General features: G+C 58.4%; 1 protein-coding gene across 3 annotated transcripts in view; it reads right to left on the bottom strand.

Annotated features, from left to right (window-relative positions):
• SBNO2 (strawberry notch homolog 2) overlaps positions 1 to 17,405 on the bottom strand; it is a 56,944-nt gene that overhangs the window by 25,914 nt on the left and 13,625 nt on the right. For all 3 annotated transcript variants that reach the window (XM_063110488.1, XM_063110487.1, XM_063110489.1), the window contains exons 2-4: positions 10,190 to 10,363; positions 5,898 to 5,971; positions 4,361 to 4,472 (exon numbers count right to left, since the gene is read on the bottom strand). In XM_063110488.1, coding sequence (XP_062966558.1) covers positions 4,361 to 4,472; positions 5,898 to 5,971; positions 10,190 to 10,282 — 279 coding nt within the window. In that variant the 5' untranslated portion in view covers positions 10,283 to 10,363. The remainder of the gene's footprint in view (positions 1 to 4,360; positions 4,473 to 5,897; positions 5,972 to 10,189; positions 10,364 to 17,405) is intronic.

Here is a 17,405-nt window from a genome sequence, read left to right as displayed (position 1 = left end):
AAGCAACTTTTCTGTAAATCTAAAATATTTTATTATTATCATTATTTTTTTGGCAGTTGGTTGGTATGGGGGTCTAAACCCTGCAACCTGGTGTTGTAACACCACGCTCTAAGAAACTGAGCTCACCAGGAAGCTCTCTAAAATGTTTTAAGATACGTGACCTCATGAAAACTCTCAAGCACACGGGACAGCTCGATGAGTGTCAGCCTCATTCTTCAGAGAGCCCTTTTGTGCGGATAATCCCTTTGTGCTGAACCTGTGTCTCCAGACTCTGGGCAGTGGGCACCTGGTCTGAACATGAGCAGGGGAGGATGATGGCTGGAGGGCCACAGGGGCGGGAGCTGCCTGAGGCCACACCCAGTAAAGCTGCTAATTTGACCGCCTGCATTCCTAAGAGCACAGAGTCCCCCATGCTATCTGTGAAATGAGGACACCCGAATGGAAGGGTGACCATCCTGCCCTCCCTGGTCCCTGGGCCTCAGTGGGCTCATGTGCAGAATCAAGGGGAGGGACCCAGGATGTGAGGCCAACAGCTCCATGATTCAGTCAGGTGACGAGAGAGGGGGCTGAAGCCATGACCAGCCACAGGCCTGGGCACCTCTGTCCATGTGCAGTCCTGGAGGTCACGAGAGAGGCATGCTGGCCCCAGGGAACCGCTCCAAAGAGAAATGGGAAGAGTTGGCCACAACAAAGAGGCAGCAAGTGCCACACAGCTCACCTCCTTTCTCTTTTTGCTTTGGCTGCCAGGAAACTCAGGGCTCAAGTTTAGTTACCAGCAGGCACGTTCAGGCCTGCAGGTTCACACTCACTACTCACCCACAACCAGCTCTGGATTTCCCATTCCAGTTCCTTCTGACTGATATGACAGTAGGCAACATTTCTAGAGACAGTACAATACACCATGGGCCACATGAAGGCTTTCAGCAGCGCATCAGTTTTTTCTTGCTGCTGCAAGAACTACCAAACGTCATGGCTTAATGCCACACGTTTGACCTCTCACACTCTAGAGGTCAGAGTCTGACACGGTTCTCACCAGGGGAGGACCCATGTCCTCCTTTCCCAGCTTCTAGAGGCGCCTGTAGCCCTCAGCGCGTGGCCCCTTCCTCCATCTGCAAAGCCAGCTGCGCAGCGTCTTCCAGCCTCTCTCTGCCTCTGACCCTCCTGCCGCCTCTTATGAGAACACTGTGAGGACACTGGGACCCCAGGTAACCCAGGATGATGTTCCATCTCAAGATCCTTAACTCCATCCCACATGCAGTCTTTCCTGCCATGGAAGATGACGTATCCACAGGTCCCGGGACTGGGACAGGGATGTTACTGTGTGGACACCACGCTGTCTGCGGGGCTTCTGTGGTGGGTCTGGCCAGACGTGGCACTGCTGTGACGGGCTTCAAGTGCCAGGCTTGGTCTGGGCTCTTTCCTGGCTCTGCAGAACGATGAGGCTGGGCCCATAGGTCTGGGGCTTACAGGACAGAGGGAGGTGGCTGAGAGAAGGGCTGAGGACCTCTTGCCCTGGCTTGACCCCACTTGCACCTGTCCTATCCCACACTCGGCACTGGGCTAGGGTTCCGTCTGAAGAAGGTTCTGCTGCTTTAAAAGGCAGACCCTGACCTGGGGCGGCTGAAGTGTGGGGTGAGGAGGTGAGCCCAGGGAGGGCAGCCTTGGGGGCGGTGCTCTTGGTCACGTGTTTGGCAGGCGCTCAATAAGTATCTGTTGGATGGATGTGGCCACCTCTAATGAGGCATAATGACTGGCCTGTGCATCGCCAAACATGTAGGGACAAGTGAGGTTTAGACACGGAGCAGATTAAGAGCGTGGCAGCCCCAGAGGGGCTCTTGGCTTAGAAGCCCCGTAAATTCTTGGCAGGGCCTGGAGGGAGGCGGATGTTGGTTGAATAAATTAGAGAGACAGAGACAGAAACAGAGAGACAGAGACAGAGAGTGACAGACAGAGACAAAGAGAGACAGAGAAACAGACAAAGAGAGAAAGAAACAGAGAGACAGAGACAAAGACAAAGAAAGAGACAGAGATAGAGAGAGACAGAAACAGAAAGGGACAGGGAGACAGAGACAGAGAGAGGGAGATAGAGACAGAGAGAGACAGACAGAGACAAACAGAGAGACAGATGGAGGAAGACAGAGATGGAGAGACAAAGACAGAGAGACAGAAAGAGAGATAGAGACAAAGAGAAACTGAGAAACAGAGGAACAGAGGTACAGAGGGACCGAGGCAGAGAGATGGGCAGCGAGTGAGGGAAGCCAAGGGGCATGGCTGGTGGGTGGCAGTGGCTGTGAGGAATGAGCCGTGACAAATGTCAACCCTACCTAAGGCGAGGGTGGGGGTTGTGGGGAAGCCTGCCCCAGGCTTCCCTCTGTCCCTGTGAAGGTCGCAGTGCAGACACTGGCCTTGGGCGTAGCAGCTCCCATGCCTCGGTTTCCTCACGTGTCCAGCAGGGACATGCGCCAGCTCAGCACGCCTCGGCCTGAACTGGAACACTCGGGTGGTATCCAGAGACACCGGCCAGGCCATGGCCAGGGCACACATGTGCACCGCCACTGCCACTGCCGCCATGTCCCCACTCGCACAGCCACAGTGTCATGGGCACGTCCTCAGAGTCCTGGGCCAAGTAGCCACCATAGGCCTTGGGTTCTTCACTTCTGGTCAAAGCCACAGCATATGCTTCTGCTGGGAAGAACCCAGCCGCGGGCAGGGAGGGGCCAGCCCCCTGCACAGACACCTCTAGGAGGCAAGTGCAGCATCTTCTCTAGGCTGTGACAGGTCTACCCAGGAGAAAGCAGTTTCCTGGGACAGTAAAACGCTAGTCCTTGGTCTGATGTGATGTGGGAGTCGGGTCTGGCCGGCTCCAGGGAGGCGAGCGGGTGGAACGGGATTGAATGTGGGCTGGAGGAGCCTGGAGCCTGGTGTGGACTCCTGCTGGCCCCCTCATTCAAAGCACACAGATGCCTCCTGGGCCCAGGGCAATGGATGCCAGAGTCCTGGGCATCTGAGGCCACGGAGGACAGCAGTGCCGCAAGGCAGTGTCCACGGGGCAGCCCTGTCTCTTGTCCAGGATGTCCGTCCTCACCCTGTGGCTTCTGGAAGGGGGACTCAGGCCCCAAAAAGGAGGAGACTGGGACAAGCCCTGGAAAAGGAAGGAGACCAGGCGAGCGCCCTCTGCTTGAGTCCCTGCGGGGAAGCTCTCGTCCGGCTCGGACACTCAGTGCGTTCATTTCCTGGGGTGGTCGAGACAGAGCACCACCAACAGCCGAGTTTATCCTCTCCTGGTTCTGGAGGCCAGGGGCTGAGAGCCAGCTGTGGCAGGGCCGTGCTCCCTCCAGAAGCCCCACAGGAGGATCCTTCCTGCCTCTCCCAGCTGCTGGGGCCTCAGGCGTCCCTTGGCCTGTGGCTGCATCACTCCAATCTCTGCCTCTGTCACCACACAGTGTCTCCCTGTGTCTCCTCTCTTCTTAGGACACTTGTCACTGGATTCTGAGCTACTTCATCCCTGGCTGGCCCTGAGTGTCATCCGACTCAAGCTGGTCAGCTCTGGCCGCCAACAGTAGCTTTGGTTCCCAAACTCTGTGCCAAGTCAGCCCTGGAGCCTGCGCTGAGCATTTAAGTTTCTGAGGGAAACGCCTGCTGGCCCCCCACTGTCTGCCAGCCCCAGGCCATTCACAGTTACAATATCCAAAGGCACTTTATCCCTTCCAGTGGATCCAATCCGTGCTGCGCTGGGCTCTCCAGGGCCTCCATGGGGAAATTTAGGTACCGAGCAAATCCCACGTGAGGCCACCAGGGCAAGGTGGGGCCCACCTGGTTCCATAGTGGGGACGCTGGGCGGCTCCCAGCATCCCCTATGAGAGAAAGATCAAATGCTCACTCCTCCTTCAAGGTGTGGGCCATTTTTTTCAGAGGGCCGCGGCATTATCAGGAAGTAAACAGTCATGGTGTTGTAGCTGCCAGGTGGGAGATGCGGCCATTTGGGGAAGAGGGTTGGGTGCTCTGAGAAGGCTGCCGTGGGCTGACTCTCCACGCCCACCCCCAACTTTCCTTATGTGACCTCTGCTCTACCAATATGCAGAAGCCGCCTCTGGACAGATTTTCCCAGGAGCCCCGCAGGCTGTGCGGCAGGCTCATTTCCCGAGGCCTGCAGGCCAAGGTGGCCTGGTCATCAGCTGCTCCCAAAGGACGATCCATGATTTCCAGCTCCAAACAGCACCCTTGACGGACCCCTGGGGCCAGGGCTCAGCCGAGGTTATCGGGCCCCCTGGGTGGCGCATGGCCATGGGGGCAGGCAGGAGGGGCACTCGGACACCACCCAGGCTCCCATGACAGCTCAGCAAGCTTGCGGGTCTCCTACCTGAGGAAAGTCGTAGCTCTTTGGCGGGAAGCTGGAGGCAGTGGCCACAGGGGCGTAGCTGGTGTCTGGGCAGGGCTGGCCGCCGAGGAAGGAGGCAGAGCTCAGGAACGGGCTGGGAGGAGAGAAGAAGTAAAGTGACCGTCGGGTGTGGCAGGGGATGCCAGACCCTCTGATGGGGCTCTCCTTCCCTCCCCGTGTTCTGGCTCTAACCAGTATGGTGGAGCCCAGCCAGCCCTGTTAGGATCAGGAGGGGCAGCCGCTGCATGGTCTCAGGCCTGTCCCCATAAACAGAGAGGGCCTCCAGTGTCCAATGGCCAAGTCCCAGGCTGCCATCCCCACCCCACTGGACACAGAGCCCGCTTGCTCCTTGGAAACGGCCACCGTGCTGCAGAGGGCATCAGAGCTGCACCCTGTCCTCCCTAATCCCTCAACAGGACAGGGGTGGGGGTTCACCTGCTCACAGGAAGAACTCTGGTGTCTCCGAAACTCAGCTCAGAGAAGGGCCCCATAGTGCCAACGGTCCAGGGCACACACCCTGGGAGCTGACTACCACCCCACTTGGGCAGTCCCTGCCCACACACAAGCCCCTCAGCCTCCACACCCATCATGGCCAGGATGGGGTAGACGACAGCACCACCCTCAGAAACCCAGGAAGGGACTATGTCACAGTCTACCTGTGCCCGGCCCTCTGTCACCCAGAGGACAACCGAGGACATACTGAGGAGAGGTATGTGGCAGGGACAGGGCCAACATGGCCATCCCATCGGTGGCCACCTCTCTCCAGACCCTAGGAGTAGAATCCTGCCATCTGCAGAGGGTTGTGCCCAGGGTGGCCTGTGCGAGCCTGGGAGCAGGAGGGGATGGGGAGGCATCCACCCTTATTATGGCTTGTGAATAAATCCCCAAGCTTCCTAACCTACCCCTGCCGCTGGCCCCTGAACAGCCACTCCAGAATCTTCTAGGCTCCTCTTGAGGCTCCCACAACACAGCCCTTCCCACAGGCTACTTCTTCGGCCTGGAATGTCCCTGGTCCCTGCCAGGCCTGCTCCCCCTGGCAAACTCCTACTGACCCTTCAAAACCCAGCTCAGTCATTGTCCTCTGTGAGAAGCCCTCTTGGCTTCTTTTGCCCCAGGAAGTTTCTAACCCTCTCCCACCCACTGTCACCTCTGCAGGGGAGCCCTCTCCAGCTCCCTCACCCCCACTACTCTGCCCATTCCTTTGCTGGCTTCTGGCTAAGACAGATCCCAGCTGGTCACAAGGCAGGGTCCACAACAGTCTCAGCAGCCTCTGTGTACCCAAAGCCGAGCCATGAGGGTGGGGGTGGGACCAGGACCAGGGCCCGTCCCATGGGGTTGGGGGCATGGAACCAAGCCAGGACCTCCCACTGAGCCCATAGCCCCTGGCAGGCCTCTCGAGCCCTCACAGAGGCGAGCTCTGTCTGTAACTGTGACTTCAGAGCTAGGTGAAGCCCCCAGGGGGAGGCAGGCTGAGATGGAGCTCACTCTGCTGGAGGCAGGACCCGTCCAAGACACTTACTGGCTCTCGCTGGAGAAGGCTGGGTAGGGCACCGGAGAGAAGGTGTTCCACCAGGGGTAATGCAGCATGGCGTTCTGAAACACAGAGAGCAGGTGTCAGGCTCGCGGGAGGGGACCTGGGACCCCCAGCCCCGCCAAGCCCCTCTCGTGCAGGGCCAGTGTTAGAGGGGGCGAGGGCTCTGCTGAGAGTCTGGCCCCTGCCCTGGGGCTTCCCAGCTGACCACCTCCCACCGAGAACAACCTCGCCTGCACCAGATATCCCCCACCCACTAATTTTCTGGGGAAAAGCTCCCTGGTCCCCCCGAACTGGAACAGTGCTGGCACACAATGGGCCCCAAAAACCTGAGGACTGAGGGACAGGTGGAGTGGAGGTGTGAGCCTGGGTCTAGGGTCAAGGCCTTGGACTTCAGGGTGTGGGCCATGGAAACCTCATACCCCCTGTGGAATAAGGACCCCTCCCTGTCCCGGAGCCAGCCCACCCACAGTGGGGCCACCTGGGACCCCCGCTTCTCCTCCAGACTTGCCATCAGGGAAGGCTCTCCCCACCCCCTGCCACCGCCATCACTGAGGAGCAGCTGCCGGCTAGGGGCACTGTGCTGCTCATCTCGGTCAGCTTCGGGAGTCACGCCGGCTTCTGGAGTGGAGGGGGCCGCTCACTGCCCCTTGAGGCCCCTGGACAACCTCCCCCAGGCCCCCAGGCCCATGCAAGTCCTGCTCTTCTGTGAAGCCACAATGCAACTCCCCAAGGCTCAGCCACTTCCGCCCTCCCCTAGACTCATTAACTGAGAGCTGGCCCGGACCCAGCCCAGATGGCCGGAACCGCATGGGGAGGAATCAGCCTGGCCACTCATCACTGACCTCTGGAGGGGCTTGCCAGCCGAGAGGAAGGAGAAGCCTGAGGGGTCGCCGCCCTGCCCTTCCAGTTCTGGCATAAGTTACAAAAGAAGTTTATCAAAATAAAGTGCTGGGGAGGCTGGGGGAGCCACAGGGCCTCTCCCCAGCACAAAGGCCAGGGGCTTCCAGGCCTCCTGTGCTCCAACACACTCACGAGAAATGCTCTGGGGAAGCCTCTGGAAGGAATTAGGGCCACCATAGCCTGGGTAGGGTCTCCTGGCAACCCCACGTCTCCCCAGAGCCCTGGTCTCATGTTCCACACACACCCCCACCCTGAGCACTTGTCGGGGAGAGAAATCCAGCCCTAGAGAGGAACATGAACTTCCCAAGACCATGTGGCACATCTGGAACATTCCAGAGCAGAACTCTGACTCCAGACGCCATGCAGCCTCCCTAAATGAACTACAGTGAACTGCCTCAGGGTGCACAGGCGGCGCCTTGGGTCAGTGAACTGTGGCTCCAGAGTGGGACCAGGATGGTAGGACCAAGGGAATCTTGGTCATCCAACACATTCTACCTGTGCCCAGCAAGGGACCCCCAGGCAGTGCAGGCTGGAGGCCTCAGGCTGGGTGGTGTGACAGTGGGGGACAGTCATGGCTTTTGATCTACCCAGGACCCCATCCTCCCCCAGATTGTGGCTCTGCAGGGGGCTGCCAATCAGGGACACCCTAAACCTGCCCCACAGGGGTGGCACAGCATGGCAGGCCAATCAGAGGCTTCCTCAGGATTTTCCACTGGCAGCCAGAGGGGGTGGCTCCATCTTTAGAGGGCAGGTCCTAGTACATGACTGGTCCAGAGATGGGCACCTAACCCCAGCCAGCCAATCAGAGCCTGCCTGAGGATTTTCTACTTGGAGACAGAGGGGCTGCCCTCTCCTGTCAAGCAGCCCAGTTCCAGGTGTGGCCTGTGAGGCAACCATCACTGACACCGTGAGGCAGCCCAACCTCAGGGAGCACCAGAGGGGGGGACTTCTCCACATGCTCTGACTGCCAAGATGGGGCCTCGGAGCCAAAGTCAGGATTCACCCAGCACCTCTCTTGCAGCAGGTCCCTACTGCGGACCGAATGTTCCCCCAGACTCTAGTTTGTGAGCCCCTCAGTACAAGTCCTCAGCTGTGCAGGCAGGGCCCTGGCCACTGGTAGGCTTCCTGGTCATTGTAAAGGGGACGAGGTGGGGGCACGTTCCTGTGGGAACAGCTCCATCCTCTGCAAACCTGAGCTCATTCTGACCCAGGAATTCTATTTCAGAAACACGCTGCAGGGGACTTAATCCACAAGGGGGGATGAAGACACAGAAGCACTATTTATAGCAGAAGAAAATTGGACTCTCCCCAAAGGCCCAATGACAGGGAAACAATTAAGCAAATTATGGGGGGTGGAGACGAAGGAACCACTCTTGAAGATCAGAGGAGGAACAGGGAGGTGTTGGCAGAGACAGCTGGTGGGTAGAAGCTCGGAGGGAGGCGAGGGGGACGAGGAGGGTGGCGGGGGACACTGGACACAACTTCAACAGGAGGGGAGGACAGGGTGGAGGCTGCACATGGTAGCGTGAGAGGAGGCTGAGCCCTGGCCTGAGCTGCTGGACGTCAGCCAAGGTTTCTGAGCTGCAGGTGACACCTTCAGTCCTAACTAGTGTTTGCTCCCATGCCCCACAGTTTGTGAGGCTCGCTTCCGTGACTTCATACTCCGTGTTCTATCACATCAGCCTGGGATGTGGGCACCTGTGGGCCAAGGGTGAACTCTGGACCAGCACACGTCCTTCCCAGCCCTGGGATGATGGGTCTAAGGCGCTTCCAATGATTCTGTGTGACTCAGGTGGCCTATTTCCCAGCTCTCTGAAACCCAAGCTTGTTCCTGCTCCATCTCCCCACCTCCCACAATCTCCCCCACCATGACTGTGTCCAGGGTCCCCTTCTGTGTCATATACTCGCTCTGGATCAACAGGCAAAACCTGCCCCAGGCCAGTGGCGGCAACAGCAGCTGTGGTAAGGAGTGGGTCCCACAGTCTGCACTGTCAGCCCAAGCAGCCACTGACGCCGGCACTCCCCTGCTCCCGTCCTGGCCTCAGGCAGCTCAAGTCTCCCCACCGGTAACGCGGTTTGTTGTCTTTCCTGAAGTGTCAAGAGCCCCAATTTCACCCGGGAAAGGAAGGCCTGACTCGCAGGAGGATTCTGGACCCTTCTCTTCACCATCTGCGATAGGAGGAGATCAGCCGTTACTGATGGCTGCTGTGTCCCTTGTGATACTCTGAGCACAGGAGGGAAAACTTGGAAGCAACCAAGACGCCTTTCAGTAGGTGAATGGACAAAGAAACTGTGGTCCTCCACGCAATGGGGTGCTGTCCAACGCGGAGAGGAAAGCAGCTGTCAGGCCATGAAAAGACATGGCGGTGTCTTAAATGCACATTGCTAAGTGAAAGAAGCCAGTCTGAAAAGGCCAAACGCTGTATGATTCCAACTGTAGTCATACGCTGCTTAACGACGGGACACATTCTGAGAAACACATCATTAGGTGACTTTGTCATGCGGACATCACAGAGTACACTCATACAAAGCTAGATGGTACAGCCTATGACATACCTAGGCTGTATGGTACAGCCATTATAATCTTATGGGGCCGACACATCGTTCTGTGGCTCAAGACTGTATATGGCATTCTGGAAAACGCAAAACTATAGAGGCAAAAAGTTCAGTGATTGCCAGGGGTTGGGGGGAGGGAGGGATGAATAGGCGGAGCACAGAGAATTTTTAGGGCCATGAAACTACTCTGTAGGACATTCTGACGGTGTCCACAGAATATTCAACACGAAGTGTGAACCTTAATGAGAACTTTGGACTTTAGGTAATGATAATGTGTCAGTACCAGTTCATCAATCGTAAAAGGCACTACGCTGATGCAAGATGTCAACAAGAGGAAAACAGCGGACAGAGTTATATGGGAACTCTCTGCTTTCTGAGTGATTTTCTTATAAACCAAAAACTGCTTAAAAAATAACATCTATTAAATTACATAGAAAAAAATGTTTAAAAAACAATCCATTCCTTGCCTGGCTCCTACAGGCAAACTCAAGCCCCCACAGGAGGGACAGCACAGTGTCTCTCCCTAAGGGACAGTAACTTTTTTGAAAGAAACTCAACGGTTAATGTTTAAGTAACTGGAAGCTCGGGGGAGGTGGGAACTCCCTCGAGGATTCTTCCCGGAAAAACCAGGGCCTTCGATTAACCCTCTATTCACCCTCTCCAGGTGCCACAGGGGGAGCTGGCTGAACAAAGGTCAAGGTCAAGGTCATGGCCATGGTCTGGAGGGCAGCATCCCACATAAAGGCCACTGTGTGAATCCATGTCAGAGCACCCACCCGGTCCTGCTCAACAGACCCCACTGGGGCTGGGCTGGGACTCACCTGCAGGGGCGGTGGGCTGTACAGGACGCTGCCTGCCGGTGGGGGTTCATGCTGAGGGTACTCCCCGTCCATGGCGGGCCCCACTGCAAGCATCAGGTGGCAGGCAGGGGCTCCACGACCCGGGGCTGTCTATCTGGGCTTCTTGCTCCGTGGTGGTGGTGGTGGCGTCATGACCTGTGGAGAGATGTGCACATCCTGAGGTTGTTCTCTGACCGTGACTGTCACCTTCTCTCCCTCCTGGGGCCGCAGCCAGGAAGCCTATTTTGGTTCTGGCTGTGGGGTTGCAGGAGCCGCTGCCCCAGCACGACACCTTCCCCCCATCCACCCTTGTCCCCAGGTCCTGACTACATCATGTGGGTCCCATGGGGCTGTTCCCACCACCCACAGAAATGAGCCCTGTGTCCAGGGACCCTGGCCCTGAGCATCAGAGCCACAAGCTGGCTCTGTGACCAGCCCATGTGAGGCTGTAGAGGGAAGAATCCAACCTGGGCCTGGCACCCTGAGCTGGGGGTATCCACCAGCCCTGTCCCCCAGTAGCCACACGAGGCTGGGCAAGAGCGTCTCCAGGGGCAGTCAGGGGCCAGGCAGAGCCAGGTAGTCCCACACCTTGCTCAGGGGTAAGGACACACCAATGCCCACATGAGCATGTCCCTGTCTGGAGGCAAGGCCAATCCCGAGCCCGAGAACAACTTCCTGCTGCCCGTAGCCTCTGGCACATGGCCAGGAGCCCACCGAGGTCCCTCCAGCGAGAGCAGGGACCCCAGGCTGGCCCAGGGTGGTGGTGGGCGTGTTCTGTGGGCAGGCAGCCCAGAATGTTAATCACTGACGGAGGCAGGAAGGGAAGGCAGCAGTCACCACTCCCCGCCAAGCCCTGGAGTGAAGAAATCCCAGGGACTTCCAGTAATTGCCGTCCAGCCACACGCAGGCAGGCAGCTTGTGCAATACTGTGGGTGGGGGTGGGGGGTACTGCCCTTGCCTTGTGCTCCAGGACAGTGGCTGGAGGAAAAGGGGCCCACAGGGGCCGGGGCTCCTGCCCCAGGGCTGCAACAGGGAGGGCAGCTGTCACAACAGCAGGTGTGGCCCTGGCTCAGATGCAGGCTCCCCACCTGCCTCTCTATCCTCAGGACGTCACCTCCCCTCCCTTGCCCCCAAAGGCCTGGCCCCCTTGGAGCCCCCAGTCTCCTCCTTTCCTGCCCCTTCCAGTCTCTGGTGGGTGCGGGACCTGGGGACAACCTCGTCAGAACCGAATGGGAGACAGGGCCTCCCACGTGAACATGCAGACGCTTTGTGATTTGGGGTCTTGGACATTCCTCATAAAGACCTGGGGGTCAGGAAGGCCAGGACCAAAGGCCGGCTTCGCCTTCTAATAGCTGGATAACCTATGTTCCTCTGAGCCTTAGTCTATTCATCAGGGAAATAGGCTATGTGGAGACAAAGTGAACAGGGCAGGCCAGGTGCTCAGCAGAGGCCGGGACCCCCTGCACACTGGCGACTGAGAACAGTGACGCGTTCCTCGACTGAGATGCTGGGACCCCCCTTGAAGGGGCTTGCCCAGCACCTGGGATTGGGACAGCCCCTGCTGGTAGGTAGCGGTGGAGAAATGTTTCCAGAGCTGACGTGGCAGTGCTGGCTCTGACTCCCTCCCCCAGGATTTGACCACGGCCCTTTCCCTGCAGAGACAATTGCAGAGATGCCCCTCAGTCACTGCCACAGCCTGGGCCTTGCGCTGCCACATTGCCAGAGCAAACTGGCCCTTCCCACGCCTGGGTGCATCTCCTGCAGCCGCAGGGTCTGGGGCAGCTCCTGAGCGACACTGGGCCATCCTCGGGGTACACTGTGCTGAGAGACTCCACCAGCAGCAGGCCTGACCCACACTCACCTCGCCCAGCCCCTCTGGCTGGAAGGGTTCTCCCCAGTGCCTGGCTCCTCCCTCCCTGGGTCTCTGAGCCCAGGCCCCCATCCACCAAGCCCCCGGTGGACCCATTCCAAGCGGCAGACAAGGAAGGCTCAGGCACCACATCCTCAGCTGAGGTCTGGGGGATCAGGATCTCTAAGAGAAAGAGTCGCCTGCAGGGGGTGCTCCAGACGCGGCTGTGGGATGGAGGATTGTGACCTGGGGTCTGTGCATCTTCTCCCTCCACAGACATGGGAGCAGAGAGCCTGGCCATGCCTTGGGGACACCAGCAGGCTTCGCTGACGAAGCAGGGTGTCCATACCTGGACCCATGGAAGGGGGGGGGAGCCACGTGGCCACGTGGCAAGGTAGGCACGGATTAGAGCCACACACCAAGAGTCGGAAGCTGGACCCTCACACACGGCAGATGGGATGTGAAATAGGGCAGCTGCGGGGAAATGGTCTGGTGGCTGCTCAAAAGCTTAAATCTACAGTGACCCCAGGAGCTGGCAATTCCGCCCCAAGGTATGTACCCAAGAGAAATGTGGCCACACAAAATCAGTGCACACATGTCCACAACAGCACCACACACAGCAGCCAGAAGGTGGACACAGCCAGTGCCCATGAACAGATGAATGGACAAACACAGTGTAGTCCTCCACACACGGGAATGTTACAAAAAAGGAACGAGGCTCTGACACACACTATCACGTGGATGGACCTTGAACACATCACATTCAGTTAAAGACACCAGACACAAAAGTCCACAAACTGTGTGACCCCATTTACATGAAATGTCCAGAACAGGCTGATCCACAGAGACAGAAAGTGGATTAGTGGTTGCTGGGGGCTGGGGTGACACTATGTCTGCCCCCCCCACCCCCTAGGAATGCCCCTCCTTCCCTTAGATCCCACCTCACCCCTCTCCTTGTTCCCTCTGGAGGCGCTGGTCAGGGCCCCCAAACACAGCCGTCCTCTGCACACTCAGGATAATCCTGGACCCTCAGGACCCCCCTGGCCCCTGCCCAGCTGACCACGCCTCTGTCACCCACACTGAGTCCCAGTCATTGCTTGCAACCCCCGCTGTCCTGACCCCCCACCCCACCCAGACAGGCTCAGACCCATCCAAATGCCCTCCACATCCCTGATCTCTCTGCTCTTGACCCGGGGTCCTGTGCCCTCTGGACCCTGCTCCAAAGCCCTTCGGTCACCTCTTCCTGTGGCAGCCTGTGAACACACCACCACCCTAGGTATCCAGCTACCCCCAGACTCCCAGAATAGACCCCAGTGGGGCACCAGGGGATGGTTCTCAGGGACTGCCTCCTCAGCCAGTGGCTTTGGTAACAAGGACCCGGCCTCGGCCTCAGAGCCTTGTGCTGGCAAAGTGACCTGTGTGTGTCTCAGGCAGGAGGTGGGCAGCTGGTCCCTCAGCTCCCATGTAGGGGAGGGGCCTTCACTGTCACGGCTCACTCTGAAGGACTGCTGTGGCTTCCTTCTGAAATCCAGTTCTCAAATGAGTCATTGTGAATGGGAAAGATTAAGGAATTAGTGCCCCAGATGGGACAATAACTGGGAAGGTGGAAAGCCAGAAGAGACTAAGGTCTGGGAGAATCTGTCCCAGAACATGCCATGGCTGGCAGGTAACTGCAGCCATCCCAACCCCCCACCTCTCTCTTCCGAGCCCTGCCCTGCTGGGTCTGCAGCACAAGCTGGACACCCCTGACAGGCCGTGGGGCCTCACCCCCACCCGGTGCTATCGGCTCACCCTCCCAAACACTCTCAACTGGCCACCACCAGAACCTCTGCCAATGCCACCCAGATCCACTGACCAGCACTGCCTGGACCCCACTGGCCCCCTGGACCCCCAGCCCGGCTGAGGCTCCAACAGGCAGTAGCCACAGTGCTGGGGGGGGCTGCCATCATCATGAGCCGGGGCCCTTTTGCAGACGGGGAGGCAGAGACCAGTGCCCATGTGCTTAGCAGTCTTGTCACCACACATGCTTTCTGATGAGGACACAGTGCCTCGAGGCTTGTGCCAGCACATAAGGAAACTGAGGCCCAGGTAGGGGCTGCCTGCCCCAGGCGAGCAGTCACAGCCACAGTTGCCAGTGCATGTGGAGGCCACCATCCAGTCCTCGCGGACGCTGTGTGACCCTGTCTATGGCCCCTGCTTCCCGGGATCTGCTGCCCGAGGAACAGGCCTGAGGGCATCCTGGGGTCACAGATGTGACACCCACAGCAGTCCGAGGAGTGAGTCAAGAGACAAATCCAGCTGTGCAAGGCCCCCGGTGACCTACCTTGCAGCCATGGAGCTCATAATGGGAGGCAACCCTCCACCGGGTTCTTGGGTTACAGAAGCCACCGAGCAGCAGCCTGGGACCCCAGCACCAGTGGAGTGCGAGGGGCTGGCGATTTCACAAGTCTCACCTGATGTAGGGCAGAGAACCCCATGGCATCTGCCCGCCTGGCCAGGCCCTAGCTCAGCCAGCCAGTGCTGTCTGGATGTCTCAGTTCCTCTCAGGGCCTCAGGATCCTGACCATGGACACAGGATGTTGTTGTCCTACACACAGAGCCAGGGTGGGGAAGCCCCCTCCTCTGTAGGGTGGAGGGCTTTGGGGAGGGCTCAAGGGTCGGAACCAACCGCAGAGGTCTAATCCCAGCTGGGGACTGGCTCAGGAGGAGACTCAAGCCAGGGACATCCCCAAGAGGCTCCTTTGCTGCCAGACCAAGGTGTCCCAGCCAAGACAGCCTCAACCCCATGCAGGTGGGAGGGGAAGGGCTGAAGCTGGCAGAGCAGAGGAAGGGACGGGGCATCCAGGATACATAAGTGCCCTCAGCACTCAATCGTCCTGAGCTGGGCACTGTGTCCCCTGCAGCCTTCAGCCTTCAGACCGCCCTGCCTCCTGATTGACCCCAGGATCCCCATCCTGGAGGGTCTGCCCCAAGGGGCCTTGTCCACCTTTTCTGCCCTTAATACCCACAGCCAGCCACGCCAGGCATATGTTGGTGGCTATGAAAGACAACCCCAGCAGGGAGGCCATGCAGCCAGCCAAGACCCATAGTGGATCAGGGAAGAAGGGCTGAGCCCCAGCATGGCCAGCTACTCACCTGTGTACCTGCAAATCCCCTGGGCCCCACCAGGCTGCTCATAGTCCCCAAACTCACAGTGTAGCCCCCATGCTGGCAGTCCCTTCCCCATCCACTGGCCACACCCAACATTATGTGCGGAGACCCCCGTCCGCCTCTGCCCCTATCCAGGCCTCTGGGGCCTGCTAGGGGCCTGCCCGCCTCCCCAGGGGCAGGCTCTCCAGGGCAGCTGTCTGGCCTGCAGCTGACAAACAACCCCCAAGGGCAAGAGGGAGACCTGGGGGCTACATGGCCCCGCTGCAGGGCGGGGATGGGTGGCTAGACCCACCAGGACTCTGTCCCTGAGATCCTTCCAAGGGCTTGAGTGACTGAAACCACTTTTATAATAATATGTATTGCAACACACTGGGCCAGCCAGCAGAGCCTGGAGGAGTGCTCCCAGGACCCCCACAGGGCACGTGACCCTGGACAGCCCCTGCACGGGTGGGCAGGCCCCAAGGATGGAAAGGAAAAAGCAGCCTGTGCCAAGGGTCCTCCCAGAAAGCTCAGGAGCACGGTCCTCACCTGCCGATCCACCTGGGCCCCACCCACAAGGCCAGGATGGCCGGGCAGCAAGGACCTGACCACTGCGAGCAGAAGGACACCCTTGTATTATAAAAGTGGTTCGAACTCTTGGACCCCCCAGAGGGTCTCAGGACCCTCAAGGTCCCAGGGCTTCACTTTAAGAATGGCATTGTCACATTGCCCTCTGTACTTCCCTATGTGGAATTTTTTTTTTTAAGTTCTCAAGTTTGCTGCCAAGGTTGTCAACCACAGGACCACCGGAGCGGTGGGTCGAGGCTGGACTCATGGCCTTGCCAGCAGCTGGCCAGGGCACTGTCCCCACCCAGACGAGCCGTGCAGCCTCCCCATTGCCATGTCACCAGCCCCTGGGCCCTGAGACCGAGGGGTCTTTCCCAGGACACAGTGATCACAGACCACCCCACATCCCAGATATGAGAGAGATAGCACTTTTTTAGTTACGTTTTCTTTTTAAAATAACAAAATCAGCAGATACACATGATAAAAACTTAAAAAACCCAGAAACACAGAATTATAGTACACTAAGTGGCTAGGCTGGGAAAGGCCATGATCCTGATGACACAAACACCAATCACGGGTTTAACCAAAACATAACCACAGATACACACATGTACACATGCACAGATACACAGGCGCAAAGGAAACACTGGCGAAGGCACCACATCAGCGTCGACGTCCTGTTGGTGAATCGGTTCCATCGTTTTACAAGATGTTACCATTTGGGGAAATGGGTATGTGGAATCTCTCTGAATTATTTCTTAAGACAGCACGTGAACCCATGACTGTCTCAAAAATAAGCAGTTTAATTCATGGAGTGAACTCAGGCAAATGTGTTAGCACTGTTGCCTGCCAGGCAGGATTCAGGGGACACACGTGCCTCTCGCCCCTCTGTTGGCTGTGGGAGACGCTGCCCCCTCAACCACGGAAACCTTTACCCTGGCAAGGAAGGCCATGCACGTGGGTGTCTCTGACCCTCCAGCCCAGGTGTGGCCTGAAACCCATCACCAGTGAGGCCCGGGGACCGCCAACCCCCCCCGCACAACTGGGCACCAAGTCCTTCATTCTCGACCTCCTTGGGCTCCCAGAGGCCTAGCATGCACCAGAAAGAACTGCATCCTCAGGGACATGGCCCAGGCTTGGTGCCCAGGGAACACGGGCCCCATGAACCAAGAGGCCTAGGCCAGGCGGTCCCAAGGGCACCCCAGGCCGGCACACACTGACGGACATGCCTGACGCCTGCCCCAGGAGCCTGAGAGCTGTGTGTACATTCCTGCCTCCAGATCCCGCTGGGCCTCCCTGCCGCCTAGTTGCCCACCCACAAGCAAAGCTGTGGAGACCTCTGCTCTCCTTGGGCAGAGCCGGGGTGCCCCATGGAGGTGTTGAGGAGCCCCCACCTGGTTTTTCTTCCCACTTCACAGACAGGGAAACCCAGGCACCCCATGCCAACTGAGAATGGAGCCCCATCTCAGACCCTGGAGCCCCCAGGGAGCCCCACGGCCCTGCCTGTCCTGAGGGGCCAAACTTCTCCAGACCTGGAACCCCATTACCCAACCAGGAGGACAAGAAAGAGCAGCCACTCTGACCCTTGACCCCACCCCAGCTCCCCACAGCTAGGCCAACCCTTCACGCAACATGCAGGAAAACTGAGGCCCA

Source organism: Cynocephalus volans, chromosome 10 (genome assembly GCF_027409185.1).
Source record: "Cynocephalus volans isolate mCynVol1 chromosome 10, mCynVol1.pri, whole genome shotgun sequence".
Classification (NCBI taxonomy): Eukaryota; Metazoa; Chordata; class Mammalia; order Dermoptera; family Cynocephalidae; genus Cynocephalus; species Cynocephalus volans.
Note: the sequence above shows the minus strand (reverse complement) of the source record. Positions and strands in the feature narration are given on the sequence as shown.